The 18,271-nt window shown below is 41.0% G+C and overlaps 1 protein-coding gene across 2 annotated transcripts in view; it reads left to right on the top strand.

The window, feature by feature from the left end:
• Positions 1–18,271, top strand: part of LOC117334125 (uncharacterized PE-PGRS family protein PE_PGRS54-like) — a 32,582-nt gene that overhangs the window by 11,598 nt on the left and 2,713 nt on the right. Inside the window, exons 6-15 of one of the 2 annotated variants that reach the window (XR_004534039.1) lie at positions 696–1,448; positions 3,013–10,113; positions 10,605–10,739; positions 12,041–12,064; positions 12,757–12,999; positions 14,217–14,351; positions 14,616–14,861; positions 15,467–15,713; positions 16,134–16,259; positions 16,583–17,647. Coding sequence is in view for 1 of the 2 variants with exons in the window: in XM_033893582.1 (XP_033749473.1) it covers positions 696–1,448; positions 3,013–10,113; positions 10,605–10,739; positions 12,041–12,064; positions 12,757–12,999 (8,256 nt within the window). In the remaining variant the exon portion in view is untranslated. The remainder of the gene's footprint in view (positions 1–695; positions 1,449–3,012; positions 10,114–10,604; positions 10,740–12,040; positions 12,065–12,756; positions 13,000–14,216; positions 14,352–14,615; positions 14,862–15,466; positions 15,714–16,133; positions 16,260–16,582; positions 17,648–18,271) is intronic. The other variant, XM_033893582.1, reaches the window with a different exon arrangement.

Here is an 18,271-nt window from a genome sequence, read left to right as displayed (position 1 = left end):
CTTGAATTGCAAATGGCGGTCGTGAATGATATCACACAAATATGGCATATGAGGAGGTATTTAAAACATCAAAAATGCTCTTATTGGACAATATAAAGTATTCTTGAAGTGGCAAGAAGACTGCTTTTATGAAAAAATGTTCAACCGTTGAGTTTGGTAAAATATGCCTATTTCTGAAAAAGGCTGCAAACTCACCATTTTAACAAATTGACATTCAAATGTTCATGTTACTATGATGAGATGTCTTAAAAGTACGATATAGGAGTTTTTTTATTAACTGAAATGCCTCCTTTAAGCCATATTTGTGTAATATTATTCTCAGCTGCCATTTGCATTTCAAGGTCAAAACAAAATAAGTGTTTATACGTACATACAGTAAAATCCGGTCAAACAAATGCTCCTACCCTGTGCTATAGACACTTGTGAACATAACAGCATGGCTATTTTTCAGGTTTGATCATTTGCATGACTTAGAATTATTCCATGCCAAATCTTACCACAAAGTTACTCTACAGAAGAAACTGGTAGCATCTATAGCATAGTATTGGTGATTGTAAGAAGCTACATGTCCAAACAAACATTTGGTATATTACATGACATTTTTTGTGCAAATCTTCAGGTATTTATTCGTGTTTGAAATTCAACACTATTCTGCTATATAGATGACCCTTAACAATTTCTTGTTAAAATGATAGGTCCTGCTGGAAGCACTGGAACAATTGGACCCGAGGGAGAGACGGGATGGACTGGATTCACAGGATATACTGGTGAAAAGGGTACATCAGGAGACAAGGGACAGTTTGGAGAGACTGGAATTACTGGTCCAACTGGTGAGACTGGATTCACTGGTATAGGTGACACTGGCGAGACTGGAATTACAGGTGTTGAAGGTAGCACTGGATTGACAGGGCCGGAGGGCGAGACTGGACTCAAAGGTGACACTGGTGACGTTGGGTTGACTGGACAGAAAGGTGAAAAAGGTGACAAGGGCTTGAAAGGAGTGGAAGGAGAGACCGGAGTGTCTGGAGTCTCGGGGCAAAAGGGACAGTTTGGTGAAACTGGTATTAAGGGACAGTTTGGAGAGACTGGTTTGAAAGGAGACTTGGGTGAAACGGGTATTCAGGGAGTTGGAAACACAGGTCCAGTAGGTGCCAGTGGTCTCAAAGGAAGCAAGGGTAACCTTGGAGAAACTGGTCCATTGGGACCAACAGGAGAACTTGGACCTGGTGGAGAAACTGGCCAGAAGGGTGATACTGGGGCTGTTGGAAACACTGGACTGAAGGGTGACCTTGGACAAACTGGTTTCACTGGACCTGTTGGATCTACTGGAATGATTGGAGTTACTGGTCCTTCAGGTGGTGAAAAGGGTGAAAAGGGAGACTCAGGAATACAGGGATTTTCTGGTGTGTCTGGAGTGGTCGGAAGCACTGGAGTCCAAGGAATACAAGGTATGTACTACACCAATAACAAAACTCAACAAGGCTTTTTTATCCTTGATGCTCAAATCTGTTGAAATTTTGGAATTTTTGTTTTTCATATAGGCTCAAAATGTGCTTGAACTGTTTGAGAAAGTTCTTAGCTTCTGATAAACATTGATATGGAATATCAGTTACTACACCATGTTTCATGTAGGTCCCAAATGGTTTAAACTTTTGAGCTTTGCTTTCCCTGTTGGATTTCTATTTCCAAGATTTCCTGTATTCATACATATCAAATAGTAAATTTTAGACAAAATGATCATTTCCTTATTATATACCCGGATATTGGTTCCCTCGTTAGAAAACCAACATGGCTGACAGCATTGTTATCACTGAACTTTTTCAACAGATGAACCTCAGTTCTTTGCCAAGATTCTTTTGTGAAATAAAATATATTTGACTACAAAGATTGTTACTTTCCAAGTAATGTATGTTCTATGTTTATTTTACTCCCAATTTAATCACTCGAGCAACAGCAACTGTTACTTAAAATGTTGATGTTTTACAACATCAATAAAACAGAACTTAAATTAGACATTAATGATGTATACTTTGGAAGTTTACTTTTCATTGGAAGTCAGAATTATTTCTCTTGTGACATGTCACTTTATTGCAAATACAGCACACATACTTAGATGTACAGTAAAAAGTGAGAGATAAAATGTGGATTCAATATCTTCCACAAATAGACATTGGGTCGGGGTCAGAAAGGGGGGGCTCAGGATGAGAATTGAGGAATTGATAATTGCCTTACTGGTAAAAAAATTTACAGGATAAAGCTTACTTGATAATCATGATATTGGTTTTAAGGTTAAAATATCGTTAGATAAAATATAAAATTTTGTATCGACTGGTAAACATTTTGACATAATGAAGCAAACTTGGTCTTTTACAATAAATCTTGACTTATCTGAAGATCATTGAGTCAAAGGTCAAGGTCAGATTGGTATCTTTTGACCAAAAAACCAATGAAAATGTCATCAGGGTGAAAATTATGATAGTGCCGTGCCAATTTGGTATTTCAGTTTTGTGGTAGATTTTTATAATGTCACAAGATTGGACATGTTTTTGATGCACAAATTCTAGCTTAGTACATTTTTTCATATGCCAGTCAGAATTGGACAGGAATGACATTGCTGGACCAATCTAAACTTGTTTGTTTGGAGATCTGCAATTTTCAAATCTCTTAAATTGGGACTTCATAGTCATGATTCAATTTTCTTTAAGTGGCATTTTCTATTTTTTTAAAAGTTATTTGCCCTTTGTTTATTTCAGTATTTACATCTTGTCTAGAGATCTTCTCCATAGGTTTTTCAGATTTCTTTAAAACTAGGCTTTATAATTAAGATCTACATTAGTGCTCTTTGAACAGGATGATGTAAATTTTATTGTAATAAAATTCAGAATGCTTGTTTATCAGTAAGGTGCGATTTCCTTGTAGAAACAAATAGGTTCGTGATTGAAGTTAATCGAAATAATTTTACATGGCCTTGGAAGTATCTAAAGATACCACTACAAATCTTTGATATTACAGGTGTCTCGGGACTTGTTGGTAGTACTGGTCAAATGGGAGCAACTGGAATCAAAGGGGATACGGGGTCAACTGGTGCAACAGGCCTTAAAGGAGATACTGGTGTTGAAGGAGCAACAGGGGACAAAGGAGACTCTGGAATAAAGGGCGACACAGGTGCTAAAGGACAACAGGGAAACCAAGGAGTTGTTGGTAACACTGGACCTGTTGGGGCTTCAGGCGATGTTGGCAATACTGGATCTAAAGGTGAGAAAGGAACAGATGGTAATGTAGGGTCCACTGGCCAGGTTGGTGCCACTGGTGCTAAAGGAGACACTGGTAGTCAAGGAATCGAGGGATCCACTGGGAATGTTGGAGCGACCGGACCTGTTGGAACCACTGGTGTTGTGGGATCGACTGGAGCACCGGGTTTAACAGGTTTGAAGGGAGAACAAGGTCAGATTGGAAGTTCTGGTGTTAAGGGTGATCAGGGTATCAAGGGTGACACTGGTGTTCAGGGAACAACGGGGAATACTGGTGCAAAAGGTGATACAGGAGAGAAAGGATCTACTGGTGCTGTAGGTGCAACTGGAGATACAGGCTTAACTGGTGCTACCGGAACCAAAGGCGACCAGGGGACTACTGGCAACACCGGGAGCAAAGGAGACACTGGGTCAACTGGGTCTAAAGGGACAACAGGTGCAGTTGGAGCAACTGGGAGCAAAGGTCAGACTGGTGATACTGGTATCAAAGGATCTACTGGTGTAACTGGAAGCACAGGAGTGCAAGGACAAATTGGAAACACTGGTCAGAAGGGAGAAGGGGGTGCAAAGGGAGACCAGGGTTCAAAGGGCGATACTGGCAGTACTGGGATACAGGGAGTTAGTGGCATAACTGGAGTACAAGGTAACAAAGGAGACATTGGAGACACTGGTGTGCAAGGAGTGGAAGGTGCCACAGGGGAGAAGGGTTCTACTGGAGCAGTTGGTAACACTGGTAGTACTGGACAAGTAGGCGACACAGGAGTTAAAGGTCAGGTTGGTGCCACAGGCAATACAGGACCAGTGGGGAGCACGGGAGTCGCAGGCTCAACAGGATTGAAGGGTGATCAAGGAAACGAAGGAGATGTTGGAGCCACAGGTGGTGTTGGGGCAACTGGAGTTGTAGGAAGCACTGGTCCAACCGGAGCAACTGGTTCAAAAGGAGATCAAGGATCGACAGGAAACACTGGAGCAAAGGGTGATACAGGAAATGCAGGTACGGAAGGACAGACTGGTGACAAAGGCAATGTAGGCGACACAGGAATCCAAGGTGGAAAGGGAAGTAAGGGAGATGGAGGTACTAAAGGTGAACAGGGTATCCAAGGAGTAGTAGGAAGTACTGGTGTACAAGGAACAAAAGGAGACACTGGCTCAGAAGGTGCAAAAGGACAGTTTGGCAATACTGGTGTCAAAGGTGATGTTGGGAACACTGGATCAAAGGGAGACACTGGTGGTGTTGGAGCTACTGGTGAAAAAGGCCAGACTGGCAATGTTGGCACTACTGGAGCCACTGGCAATGTTGGAGCCACTGGATCCAAGGGCGACACTGGAAATGTAGGAGCCACTGGAGTTGTAGGAAGCACTGGACAAAAAGGTACTAAGGGAGATGATGGGATCCAAGGAGTCTCTGGTGTATCAGGGGCCACAGGTACTCAAGGTATACAAGGTGTTAAAGGTGATGACGGAGCAAAGGGAAGCGATGGAGCTCAAGGTATTAAAGGACAAGATGGCAGTAAAGGAGAAGAGGGACAGTTTGGATCTACAGGTTTACAGGGTGTTGCTGGGAATACGGGAGCCAAGGGAGAAGTTGGTTCAACCGGGCTTGTTGGGTCAACTGGTCAAAAGGGAGACGTAGGAGCACAGGGAGGTGAAGGAAATATTGGCGACACTGGTAGCACTGGGGTTAAAGGTCAGACAGGTCAAACTGGAGCAACTGGTGTCCAGGGAGTTGTAGGAAACACAGGGGCCAAGGGAACAACAGGAGATGTAGGTAGCACGGGTCTAAAGGGCCAGACTGGTAGCACAGGAGCAGTAGGGTCTACTGGACAAGTTGGCAGCACAGGACAGAAGGGAGATCAAGGAAATGTTGGCACGGAAGGAAACACTGGTGCAGTGGGCAACACAGGACCTGTTGGAGCAACTGGGGTTAAAGGCGATCAAGGCTCTAAAGGAAATGTTGGTGACACTGGCACAAAAGGGCAATTTGGTACTACGGGAACTAAGGGCTCTGTAGGGGATACAGGTGTTAAAGGAGACACTGGAGCTGTTGGTGCCACGGGTCAAAAAGGAGATGGGGGTGATACTGGTAACACAGGAGAGAAAGGTGAAGTTGGATCTACTGGGTCTGTTGGTGTCGCAGGTAGCACAGGAGTTCAAGGAACAAAAGGAGATGGGGGTGCCAAAGGAGATCAAGGGCAGGTTGGAAATACCGGGGTAAAGGGAGATCAAGGAGTTAAAGGGGATCAAGGATTAGAAGGCGACGTTGGGAGTACAGGTACACAGGGTATCCAGGGTGTTGTGGGAGATACTGGCGTCAAAGGAAATGATGGTACTAAAGGATCCCAAGGTGAAGAGGGACAAACAGGAAGTGTTGGATCCACTGGACAAGTAGGTGCTACTGGTGTAAAGGGGGATACTGGAGCAGTGGGCAGTACTGGAAGCAAAGGAGATCAAGGCATTGAAGGTGGAACTGGTGCTGTTGGGAGTACTGGTGTTCAGGGAGACAAAGGCAATGTTGGTGATACTGGAACACAGGGCCTGAAAGGAGAGACTGGACAAGTTGGTGACACAGGCATTCAGGGTGCAACTGGACTAGTTGGTAGTACAGGACTGAAAGGTAATGTTGGCGATACAGGGATTCAGGGTTCAACTGGATTGCAGGGCACCAAAGGAGATACTGGAGCGGTAGGCTCCACGGGTATCCAGGGCACCAAAGGAGATACGGGAATACAGGGTGATACTGGTGTTGTTGGTGCCACTGGACTAAAAGGCGAACTTGGTGCTACAGGAAATACAGGACAGACTGGAGACACTGGAGTAAAAGGCTCTCAAGGCATCCAAGGAAATACGGGCCAAAAGGGAGATGTGGGATCTACTGGGCCTACAGGGTCAACAGGAGTTGTTGGAAGCACTGGTGTAAAGGGAGATGTTGGAAATACCGGATTAAAGGGAACTACAGGCAGCACTGGAGCCAAAGGAGACCAAGGCATTGCTGGAAACACAGGTGCTGTAGGATCTACTGGTAGCATTGGCCCTAAGGGAAATACAGGACAAATAGGAGATACTGGCATTCAGGGTACAAAAGGAAATGTTGGTGATACTGGTCCACAAGGTACACAGGGAAACAAAGGTGACACAGGAAATGTAGGGTCAACTGGTGTAAAAGGCGACACTGGTGCAACTGGTACTTCTGGACTTAAGGGTGACCAAGGAAATGTTGGAAATACAGGAGCTAAAGGGGAAGTTGGTGCCACTGGAAATGTTGGTGATACTGGTATCCAGGGAGAAAAAGGTGGAGTAGGCAACACAGGACCCCAAGGTAATGTTGGGGATACAGGTGCTAAGGGAGAACAAGGATTGAAAGGACAAGTTGGCGATACTGGAATTCAGGGACAAACGGGTAACACTGGTATTCAAGGTGAAACTGGAGTTGTGGGCAACACTGGAGCCAACGGACAAACTGGTAGTACTGGTGTCAAAGGAGAAACTGGAGCTGTTGGAAGCACTGGCATACAGGGTCAGACTGGAAATACTGGAGCTGTTGGTGCTACTGGAAGTGTAGGTGCAACAGGAAGTACTGGACAAGTTGGGGCCACTGGAGTTAAAGGAGGTGATGGACAAAAAGGAAGTACTGGTGACAAGGGATCCCAGGGTGATGATGGAAACACTGGAGTGAAGGGAACAACGGGTGAAAAAGGTCAGATAGGCGACACTGGTGTAAAGGGTTCAACAGGTTTGACAGGAAGCACTGGACCTGAGGGCAATACTGGAGCTGTAGGTAGTACAGGAATAAAAGGTGAAGATGGAAATACTGGTGCTAAAGGAGATGGAGGAGACCAAGGAGCTACAGGTCAAAAGGGAGACACTGGGGCTGTTGGCAGTACAGGACAAAAGGGTCAATTTGGCAGCACAGGAACAAAGGGAGATGAAGGCAATACTGGTGCTACTGGACAAAAAGGAAGCAATGGCAGCAAGGGTGAACAAGGACAGACCGGTAACACTGGAATTAAAGGAGAGCAGGGTGTGGTCGGTGATACAGGTGTCGAAGGTCAAACTGGTGATGTTGGTGCGACTGGAACGAAGGGTCAATTTGGAGAAACCGGTGCCAAGGGACAGTTTGGAACAACAGGTATCCAAGGTGAAACGGGAGTGCAAGGAGCAACTGGACAGAAAGGACAATTTGGGAACACAGGGCTCAAAGGTGTAGTTGGAGATACTGGTGTCCAAGGACAGACAGGCAATACTGGTGTCAAAGGAGACCAAGGTCTAACAGGAAGCACTGGAGCTGTTGGTGCTACAGGAAATGTTGGCAACACTGGGCCTAAAGGTCAAACAGGAAGCACTGGTGTAAAAGGGGATACAGGAAGTGTTGGAAGTACAGGTTTGAAGGGAGATACTGGCAGCCAAGGTAACGAAGGTGTAACTGGAGCTGTTGGAGACACTGGTGTAAAGGGACAAACTGGTGGTACTGGACCCAAGGGAGATGTTGGAAACACTGGTATACAGGGTGAAACAGGACTCGAGGGAGAAACGGGAAATGTTGGCAGCACTGGCTCTAAGGGTGATATTGGTGACACAGGAACCGAGGGATCAACAGGTGATGTTGGAAGCACAGGAATTCAAGGTCAAACTGGAGTAAAGGGACAAACTGGTGATATTGGGGCAACTGGATCTAAAGGTGATCAAGGTGTTGTTGGCAACACTGGTGTAAAGGGAGATCAAGGGAATGTTGGAGACACAGGAGTCGAGGGAGACACTGGTAGTGCTGGAGCAAAGGGAGATGTTGGCTCTACTGGACTCAAAGGAGATCAGGGAATCAAGGGAACTCAGGGGATACAAGGCGTTCTCGGAGATACCGGAGTGCAAGGTGTAAAAGGCAGCACTGGTGCTCAGGGAATCACAGGTGATATTGGAAATACTGGAGCGATTGGAATGACTGGTAGTAAAGGAGACCAAGGTGTGCAGGGTAATGTCGGCAATACTGGCTCTAAAGGTGACCAGGGAGATACAGGACAAATTGGATCCACAGGTATTGTAGGTAGCACTGGAGAAAAGGGACAAACTGGCCTAACAGGAACTCAGGGAGTACAGGGTGTCGTTGGATCAACAGGGGCAACAGGACAAACAGGAAACACTGGACCAAAGGGAGACACTGGTAATGTAGGGGCTACAGGATCTAGTGGCATCACGGGCAACACTGGACAAAAAGGAGACCAGGGCATACAAGGAAATGTTGGAAACACTGGACAAAAAGGAGATCAGGGAGTTGTAGGAGACACGGGCGTAAAGGGAGACCAAGGTCAGACTGGTAATACTGGATCCAAAGGAGATGTTGGAAGTACTGGATCAAAGGGAAACACTGGCCAGGTAGGAAGTACAGGACAGATAGGACAGACCGGTAATACTGGAGTGGTAGGAGATACTGGTCCTGTTGGATCCACTGGTGAAAAAGGACAGTTTGGATCTACTGGAGTTCAGGGACCAACAGGATCTACTGGAGTCGAAGGAGGAAAGGGAGAAATTGGCGTCTCTGGTACAACTGGTCTTGTTGGGAATACTGGAGAAAAGGGTCAGATTGGAAACACTGGTCCATTTGGCTCAACAGGACAAGTTGGAGACACTGGCTCTAAGGGAGACACTGGAAATGTTGGAAACACTGGACCACAGGGTAGTGTTGGAAATACTGGAGCGAAAGGCGATACAGGAGGTGTTGGCAACACTGGTCCTGTGGGCAATAAAGGTGATAAAGGTCAAACTGGTGCTGTTGGAAACACTGGTGTTCAAGGTGATGTTGGCAGTACGGGACAAATGGGATCAACAGGACAGACTGGCAGTACTGGCTCAAAGGGAGACACTGGAAGTGTGGGTAACACGGGCCCTGTGGGTGCTACAGGAACAAAAGGTGACACTGGTGCTACTGGCAGTACTGGTACACCAGGCTTGAAGGGACAAACAGGTGATAAAGGTGATCAAGGCCAGATTGGTAATACAGGTATTACTGGAAATACTGGGCAAAAGGGAGATCAAGGAAATCAAGGGTCAAAAGGAGAACAAGGAATTCAAGGAAATGTTGGTGCCACTGGTCCAGAAGGTCAAACCGGAAGTACTGGAAATACTGGTGTAAAAGGAGATACTGGTAGCAATGGAGTGAAAGGAGAAGTTGGAAATACAGGGTCAAAAGGAGAAGTAGGCAATACCGGTGCAAAGGGCGATACTGGTGCTACAGGTGGTGTTGGTGCAACGGGACAACAAGGAAATGTTGGAAACACTGGTCTAAAGGGAGCAACGGGTAACAAAGGTGATACTGGAGCCACTGGAAATGTTGGTAGTACTGGTAGCAAAGGAGAAGTAGGAGAGAAGGGTGATCAGGGAACAACGGGTAATGTTGGAGCTACAGGACTTACTGGCAGTACTGGTAACACTGGAGCAACAGGATCCAAAGGTGACCTTGGCTCAACTGGTAACACTGGACCACAGGGAAGCAAAGGTGACAATGGCCAGAAAGGCAACATAGGTGACACCGGATCAAAAGGACAGACGGGGAACACAGGACCGAAAGGCTCAACTGGTGCTAAAGGAGATCAGGGACAAATAGGAAACACTGGAGTATCTGGTTCAAAGGGCGACACAGGAGCAGTGGGGTCAACTGGTGAAGAGGGAAGCACAGGACTTAAAGGAGATCAGGGTATTGTAGGTATGACTGGAGTTACTGGAAATACTGGATCAAAGGGTGACCTGGGAAATGTGGGAGACACTGGAGTAATGGGAGAGAAGGGAGATGGTGGTGCCACAGGAGTGTCCGGAGTCACTGGTGATGTTGGAGCCACAGGAAATGTCGGAAATACAGGCCAAAAGGGTGACAATGGTAAGTAGGTTTATGCACTTGGTTAAGTATGGAGAAAGTTAAATAGAACAAAAAGGAAAGATGGTCAACTAAAACAATGTATAATTCGATCAATTTCAAATATTTTGCTGAAAATCTGTATCCTATACTATTTCTTAGTGTATTTTTCATAATTATCAGCTTAAGATTCCTGAAAAGATTAGCTGAAAGGTTATCTGAATTAGAAAAGTGTAGATTTTAGGAAGCATCAACAGAATACATCCATTTTCTTTTGAATGTATGTGCACTGAAACGTTGATAGTTGAAGGTTTATTGCCATGTTTTGTCAAAACAAATTCTCCGGAAAGGAGTTTTGTCTTTTGCAGTGAGAAATCAATAAAGAATGTACTTTTTGTATTTAAACAATTGCAATATATTTGTAAATTTGCAATTTCCAATTGTAACAAGATTAACTTGTATGAACATTACTTGCTTTTTTAATGAATTAAAGTTTGCTGACATATTTATTGTAGGTAATACTGGTGTCGCTGGTCCTACTGGTACAAAGGGTGATCAAGGAAATGTGGGCAACACTGGTGCAACTGGACCTGTCGGATCAACTGGAGCTAAAGGCGACAAGGGCGAAAATGGAAATACAGGACCAATAGGTAACTTGATTCTGCAGTATCAAAATCGTGATTTTTGTGTCAATTGGAAATAGCCCCCCCTTAAAAGCCACCTTTAAATTTAGCTAAATCAATGTTTACTTATGTCCCCAAGCAAAGATTATTATTGCTACTTCTCATTTCTTCCGCCACAGGTTGCCATAACTTTTCTCAGAAACTACTGGGAGGATCGCCATGAAACTTCAGACTTACTCATTAAGGGCGGGGGCTGTGCACGCATATTTTGATCTGAAATGGTCGCCTATTTCAGTTTTTGTTTTTAGGTCTAATTTCAGTAAAAATTAGTAAATGGAGGTTTCCAGGGATGCTGAATAAGGTTACATTTTCGGAAAGTTACCATGGTAACCAGGGGTCCTCCATTTTGTTATGGTAACCAAATTGGTCGAAATTTAGATAACATTTGATTAAGGGTGAAAAATGGTACTTGGGGGCCATGAGATATTGCCGAACAACACAGTAAAAGCTCAATTGCTGTGGTTTCATTTTACAATTTATATATTGGCTGTTAGGGATGCTGAACATAATGGGACAACTGCAGGGGAGTTTGGGGACAACTGTAATGGTCCCCATTACAATCAGTACTTGTTATTTGTTGGCTAAAAGTGGTTCCTTCATTTTTGCAGAATCTTCAATTTTGAAAAGAGTAGCAGCTAAAATTGGTTCTCAAATAAGCCCTCCACAAACATTAGTACTAAACATTTACACTAGGGGAAGGGGCTTATTTGAGGATAAATACAGTACTAAACATTAACAATAGGGAGGGCTTATTTGAGGATAAATACAGTACTAAACATTTACACTAGGGAGGGGGCTTATTTGAGGATAAAAACAGTACTAACATTTACACTAGGGGAGGGGGCGGGGCTTATTTGAGGATAAATACAGTACTAACATTTACACTAGGCGAGTGGGCTTATTTGAGGATAAATACAGTACTAACATTTACACTAGGGAGGGGGCTTATTTGGGGATAAATACAGTACTAACATTTACACTAGGCGAGGGGGCTTATTTGAGAATAAATACAGTACTAAACATTTACACTAAGAGAGGGGGCTTATTTGAGGATACAGTACTAAACATTTACTCTAGGGGAGGGGGCTTATTTGAGGATAAATACAGTACTAAACATTTGAGGATAAACGTTTACACTAGGGGAGGGGGTTGCACTATTGAAGAGGGCTTACTTAAGGATAAATATTGGTATTTGCTTTTTATCAATTTTTACTTCCATGATACTTTAAGCTATGAATTTTACTGATTCTTATCTTGTATATTCGCAGGTCATACTGGACCGGAACCAACTGGTAAGTCTTTGTTTCGGTATGGTTACTAATGACCTCAACTGAATCTGATCTAAGCATATATTTCTCACCAATTGTGTAGACTTCCTAAAATTGGTATGTAAACAAATATGAAATACATTTTTGGTAGATCTTTTAGCTTAAAATACAGATTTGTCACCAACCTCTTCTACCATGCAATACTAAATATCTTAAAAACTAACGTTTTGAACACTTGTGATATGCTTAATATTACATATCACAATAACCAATAGAAAGATTTCACTTTTATAAATGAGTTATGTTTTAGAAATGTAAGATTCTCTATTAGGCATATTTTGCATACTAGTATATAGATCTATAAATTTCAGTCTAGATATGATGCATCACATTAAATTAACATTTCAGAAACCAAAATTTTGAAACATTGCAATCTTAATTGGCTATGGCTACATAAATCTAGCTTTTTTGATTGTTCTCTAATAAGATGCCAGAAGTCCCATCTGTAGCATTAATGTACAAAATGGTCACAACAGCCTATTTACGGTAGTCATAAAATTGTTGTCATACTGTTAACCTGTCATGCTTGTATATATATTTTATTTAGTGCCATATTGTAAACTAGACATTGTGTAGATATGCAACTCTAACTCTAATTAGATAAAGGATTTTAGTATTGAGCATTTTCTATGTGCATGTTGAATTTCACTTTGTAGTTGACAATGATTGTAACACTGACAACGGAGGATGTGAACATAACTGTCATAACATGTTTGGAGCTCATCAATGTAGCTGCAATTTGGGTTACACTCTCAATGCTGATAGACACAACTGTGATGACATTAACGAGTGCACTAGTTTTGGACCCTGCCCTCAAATATGTAACAACACCGAGGGAAGCTTCACCTGCAATTGTTATCCAGGATTTAGACTACTGGCTGACCAACGAACATGCAGAGGTAGGAAAATTATTTATGTTGGTTAAATCGTTCCAGACGAGCAAAGATGGTGGATATATTTAGAATTCGGGTGAAATGAATACTAATATTTCTAAATTGTAATTGCATTTAGAATTGTTACTGTTATGGCTACAGCAACTCATATTTCAGAATAATCTAACTAATGTTGCTGTAGTGCATATAAAGTAAGAGGGTGCGGGGTTTTTTCTCGCGTCGGTTGCAGAGCAACACATGGGTGTTATTTTTCCGGCGGTGTTTGCAGCAGCGTCAACTTTTGTAATTTAAAACTTGCATATCCACAATTGCAAGTGCTACACTAACCAAACCTGTTAGTTATGGATAAGAGATTTAATTTTAGCCTGTTTGACAAATTTGATAATTTATTCCATCAAAGCTTCATATCAGTTGCCCTGCCCCAGCACTGACACAAATTAATATGTACAAAGTATATTCCACAGATGAAAATATCGTAGAGCTTAAAGGTCAAATTTTAAAATTTGTGCACAATAGGCTTGATCTTCAACACAAATCTGTTGCACAAGACAATTTTCAGGAAATGCAAATAAACTTCAAATGGCTAGATTCTGGTGAAGTTGACCCATCAGTCATCGACCTGACTGTCGTGAAGATTACATAGGCTATGACCTTGACCTTTCTTTAAAGGCCCGATAGACCATTAAATGGCAATATAAAACAAATTTATCGCATTGAAGAATTCGTTAACGTGACATCTGCTTGAATTGCCTCAATTAATGGTTGCTGTATGTATGCAATGGAACAACGGTGAAGTTGTGGAAGAGGAATTCATATTCTTGCTGGATCAAAAAGACCACAATTTTCAGTAAGGAAACTTTTATTTCTTATCAAAATGTAAAGGTTCTGTTTGAGTTCTGTTTTTGGTAAAGCAAAACTGAAAAATAAATGGAAAAAATACCTGAAACAGAGCCATAACATTTACATTTTAAGCAGATAGGAGGGCTTTTTTCTAATTTCATTAATTGGAATGTTCCATTTTAAGTACAGCCTTTGATTGAGGACATTCAGTAAGGATGTATAATTTTATCCGAAAGAATAAAAATTCAACTGTTTGGAGAGAAAATTGCAGAAGAGTTATATTAGCATGAAGTCTTGAAGATGCCCTTCCTAGATATTTTTTTAAAATGTGTTCCAAACTAGAAAATTTCTCCCTTAAATCGTTAAATCTCATTTCATTGCAGACATAGACGAATGCCAACAAATTCCTATTGCAATTATATGTGCACAAGTCTGGTCAATGTGTGTTAACACTCCAGGATCCTACATCTGTGTTGGCATCAGTCTTTCCAATACATATAGAAGCTACCAAGGGAGCGGTGAGTAACTTCTGTAGTTGTACATTACAGGTCAATTTTCTTCTGAGGAAACCTTCTTACTGCATAATTAGTATCTTTTCATCTCTAAAATCAAGAATCTTTCTAATAAAGAATTAAATTCTAAGAAAAGGTGTTACTATTAAATGAATATGCAAAACCCTCTTTCTGGAAACAAATATTAATTTTGATCTCTTTCAATCATTCTGCTAATTTTAGCTACACTTCGAAATTAACTTTTGAATTACTGTTATATTCTAATTGCAGATGATGCACATTCATGTCAAAATGAAAATGGTGGCTGTGCCCATGTATGTAAACAACTACCGAAGGGACATGAATGCTCCTGTCATACAGGATACCAAATAGGTGGAGTCGAAGGCCTCAACTGTACAGACATAAACGAGTGCGACAGTTGGCCGTGCAATCAGAGGTGTATCAACACGGAGGGCAGCTACAATTGTGTCTGTGACGAAGGATTCCAACTCGGTGATGATGGACAGACATGTGAAGGTATATATGGATGCTGTAGTTGACATAAGACATTGAGCACTTAAAATAACCAAGCAGGCCCCAGTTTCATCAATGTTCTTTAACTTAAGGAGCTAACATTTTAACTTGAGTAACTAAGAAAAAACATTTTCCATAGGAAAGGATTTAGGAAGAAGTCACGGTAATGGAAGGGTCAGTTCTGTAGTGCTCATTGGTCATTTTGAAGTTGAGGAGTATTGATGAAACTGGTCCCAGGTAGCATTCAATAAAGTTACATTGGTTAACTGTGAAATCAGGATGAAAATAATCTTGACTACTTTATGCTAGGGGAGGGTGCTTGTTTGAGGATAAATACTAAACTTAACACTAGGGCAGGGGAATTATTTGAAGACTTATTGCAAGACTTATTGTTTTTAGATATTGTCAAGACGTTGAGGAAATTTGGTTTATAACTGGTATGGCACTATATTTGTGACATCAAATACTTTATGACTAGAGGTCGTTTGCAGAACATGAAATGGTTCTCATTACAATTAGTACTTGTTTCAATACCTTACAGCACAAATAACAAAGTGATGGCCATCCACCTTAGACACTTTGAAGTTAACCGTTTTTTCTGATTTCAGTAAGGAAATCTTGCTCGGATGGTAGTAATGGAGGATGTGACCATGTATGTCAGCAGCTGTATGGAGCTCGCAAATGTTCTTGTAGGCAGGGTTACGAGTTGTCTCTAAACTGAATTCTCGTGTGAAGATGTTGATGAATGTTCAAGATATCGTCCATGCAAACAAGTCTGCAGCAATAACGAAGGTGGATTTGACTGCAGCTGCTTCCCGGGATACAATCTTGTGGCCGACACTGGTTTTTGTGAAGGTAAATTCAATCAACCATCTTAATAATCTGCAATCTGGAAGCCTTCAATATTAGTTATGTATAAATTGTTTACCTACAAATTAGCATTATTTGGATGTACCAGTCTTATTTCTTTCTTTACAAGGAGAATCTTATACATTTAGTGCATATTAAGACTGATTGGATAACTAAAAATGGCTAAAGGCAGTCACATTAGATTTTGACAGTTAAAATTTATTCAGAATGAACCAGTGATCTTAACCATGTTCATATTAAAGTTCTCACAGTACTTTGTGCATGATAAATTTATCAAATGAAATGGTAAATGTATTGACTTCAGACTTGATTTTCTCTTTCAATTCATTATAGAAATAATCGGGTTAAATGATATGGTACCAGTCGAGTGTTCTTTCCACACTATTTGGATATCTTGTATTGTAGATATAGATGAATGTCTGAATCCTGAAGCCTGTCTTGGAGGGACGACCTGCTTCAATACTGGAGGTTCCTTCACCTGTTTAAATTTGAATGTTGCTAAGGAGGATGAAGATCCAGACCTTCAAGGAGGTTTGTATGCTACAGAAAGTGAATCTGACGCAGCAAACAATACCAACATAGTGATTTAATTTGAATGTGACCATGTACAATTTAAACATAAGTGAAATAATATAGCACACCAATATGTACCTCAAAAGTATAGATTGGCATTAGTAAAATTATAGAAAGCCTTATACACTACAGCTGTAATGGTCGCACTATTAAAATCATGAAATTATAAAATGCAGTAAACAAGGATGAAAATAAAACCTTGTGATACAATATAACGGGTATGCTAAGGATATCTTTGCTTTACTTTAAACTCGAAATTAACGGAAAAGCTACATTTTCAGATTTTGTTGATGGAATATATCATGATGATGCTGGACACCTTAAGCCTGTTCTAGGAGAGAAATCCACAGAAACCCTATCAAGTACCCAAATGATCATCATAATCGGTGTGATGGCTGGAATTATTCTTCTTGTCGCTGTTGGTGCTGCTATTGGTTGCATACTTGTATACCAGCGTGTGGAAATACATCGACGCAAGGATTCTATGACTGGCCTGCTAGTTCCATCTAACATGCGCAGTGCCTCGACTTGTGGTGATGTAGAGGCAGCACCTTCAGAGACATTCAACCCTTAGTACAGACATTAAAAACATTGAAATCTTCATTGAACTACTGATCGTCTGTAATGCTTCAAAAATTTCTCAAGATTTTTTACTTTAACTCTATTCATTTGTCAATCATTTGGAGCATAGCTGAAATACTATGCGAATCCAAACCAGTCTTTCACCATATATAGTGCTGAACCGTTAAGATAATGTGATTTCTTTCCAAAGGAAAAATATACTAAGATTGTTATTCAGAGTAAATGGTAAGGCAAATTTGCATAGTAAGTAGCTCTGTATGCTAAAGATCATGGTTTATTTTTAGGCTTGTTGAGTTTAAACCTTTTTGATATACACTGTTATACTATTGTTATATCATTAATGAAATAAATTAGCAACATTATATATATAAACTTTATTTTTTCAATATGCATAAATGCCAAGAATTATTCTCTTGGGACAATGTTTTTCACAACCCGAAATATTACAATGTGATGAAATTAGTATTTCTATAATAAAGATGGATCTATTTTCAGCTTTTAACAGTGTTTATCGCCAATGTGTTGTAGAAAAGATGTACGGGAAATAGCAAAAGAAACCAGCTTTGTCATAGTCAATTGAAATGAGTGAAAGAAAGTAACTGGCACTTTCAAAATACAACGTATATCGGTTTATACAGGTGTCAAGTACTCATAAGGTTCATTTGAAATACCAGTTTTGCATGAAATTGAAACCAAAAAAACGGGATTTAACAAGAACTATGTGCAATCTCTGCACACTACTGAATCCTGCAGAACAAAATGTGGTACCTATTTCAACAGATCGGTAATTTGTCAAAAAAAATGTACATGTTCCTTTTTGATATGGTGAATATTCTAAGATCATTTCAAATGGGGCTTTGCTTTATAACAATTATGACCTTGTAATAGGCATCAACTCCACATTCAGTATATTTTTGCTAATGTTGCATTTGACATTAAGAGCTTCATTTACAGGAAGTTGGCACCAGAATTAACAGGTTGGTAATAATTCCATAGACTAATAGAAAGTAAATTTTTCTTTTAAAATGATGTGGATGCTGTAAAATATGAAACGATATAACTGTACGAGTATATCCTCATAAAACGATATAACTGTACGAGTATATCCTCATAAAACGATATAACTGTACGAGTATATCCTCATAAAACGATATAACTGTACGAGTATATCCTCATAAAACGATATAACTGTACGAGTATATCCTCATAAAACGATATAACTGTACGAGTATATCCTCATAAAACGATATAACTGTACGAGTATATCCTCATAAAACGATATAACTGTACGAGTATATCCTCATAAAACGATATAACTGTACGAGTATATCCTCATAAAACGATATAACTGTACGAGTATATCCTCATAAAACGATATAACTGTACGA

The sequence above is a fragment of the Pecten maximus genome, chromosome 9 (assembly GCF_902652985.1).
Source record: "Pecten maximus chromosome 9, xPecMax1.1, whole genome shotgun sequence".
NCBI lineage: Eukaryota > Metazoa > Mollusca > Bivalvia > Pectinida > Pectinidae > Pecten > Pecten maximus.
This window is presented reverse-complemented; position numbering and strand designations above follow the sequence as displayed.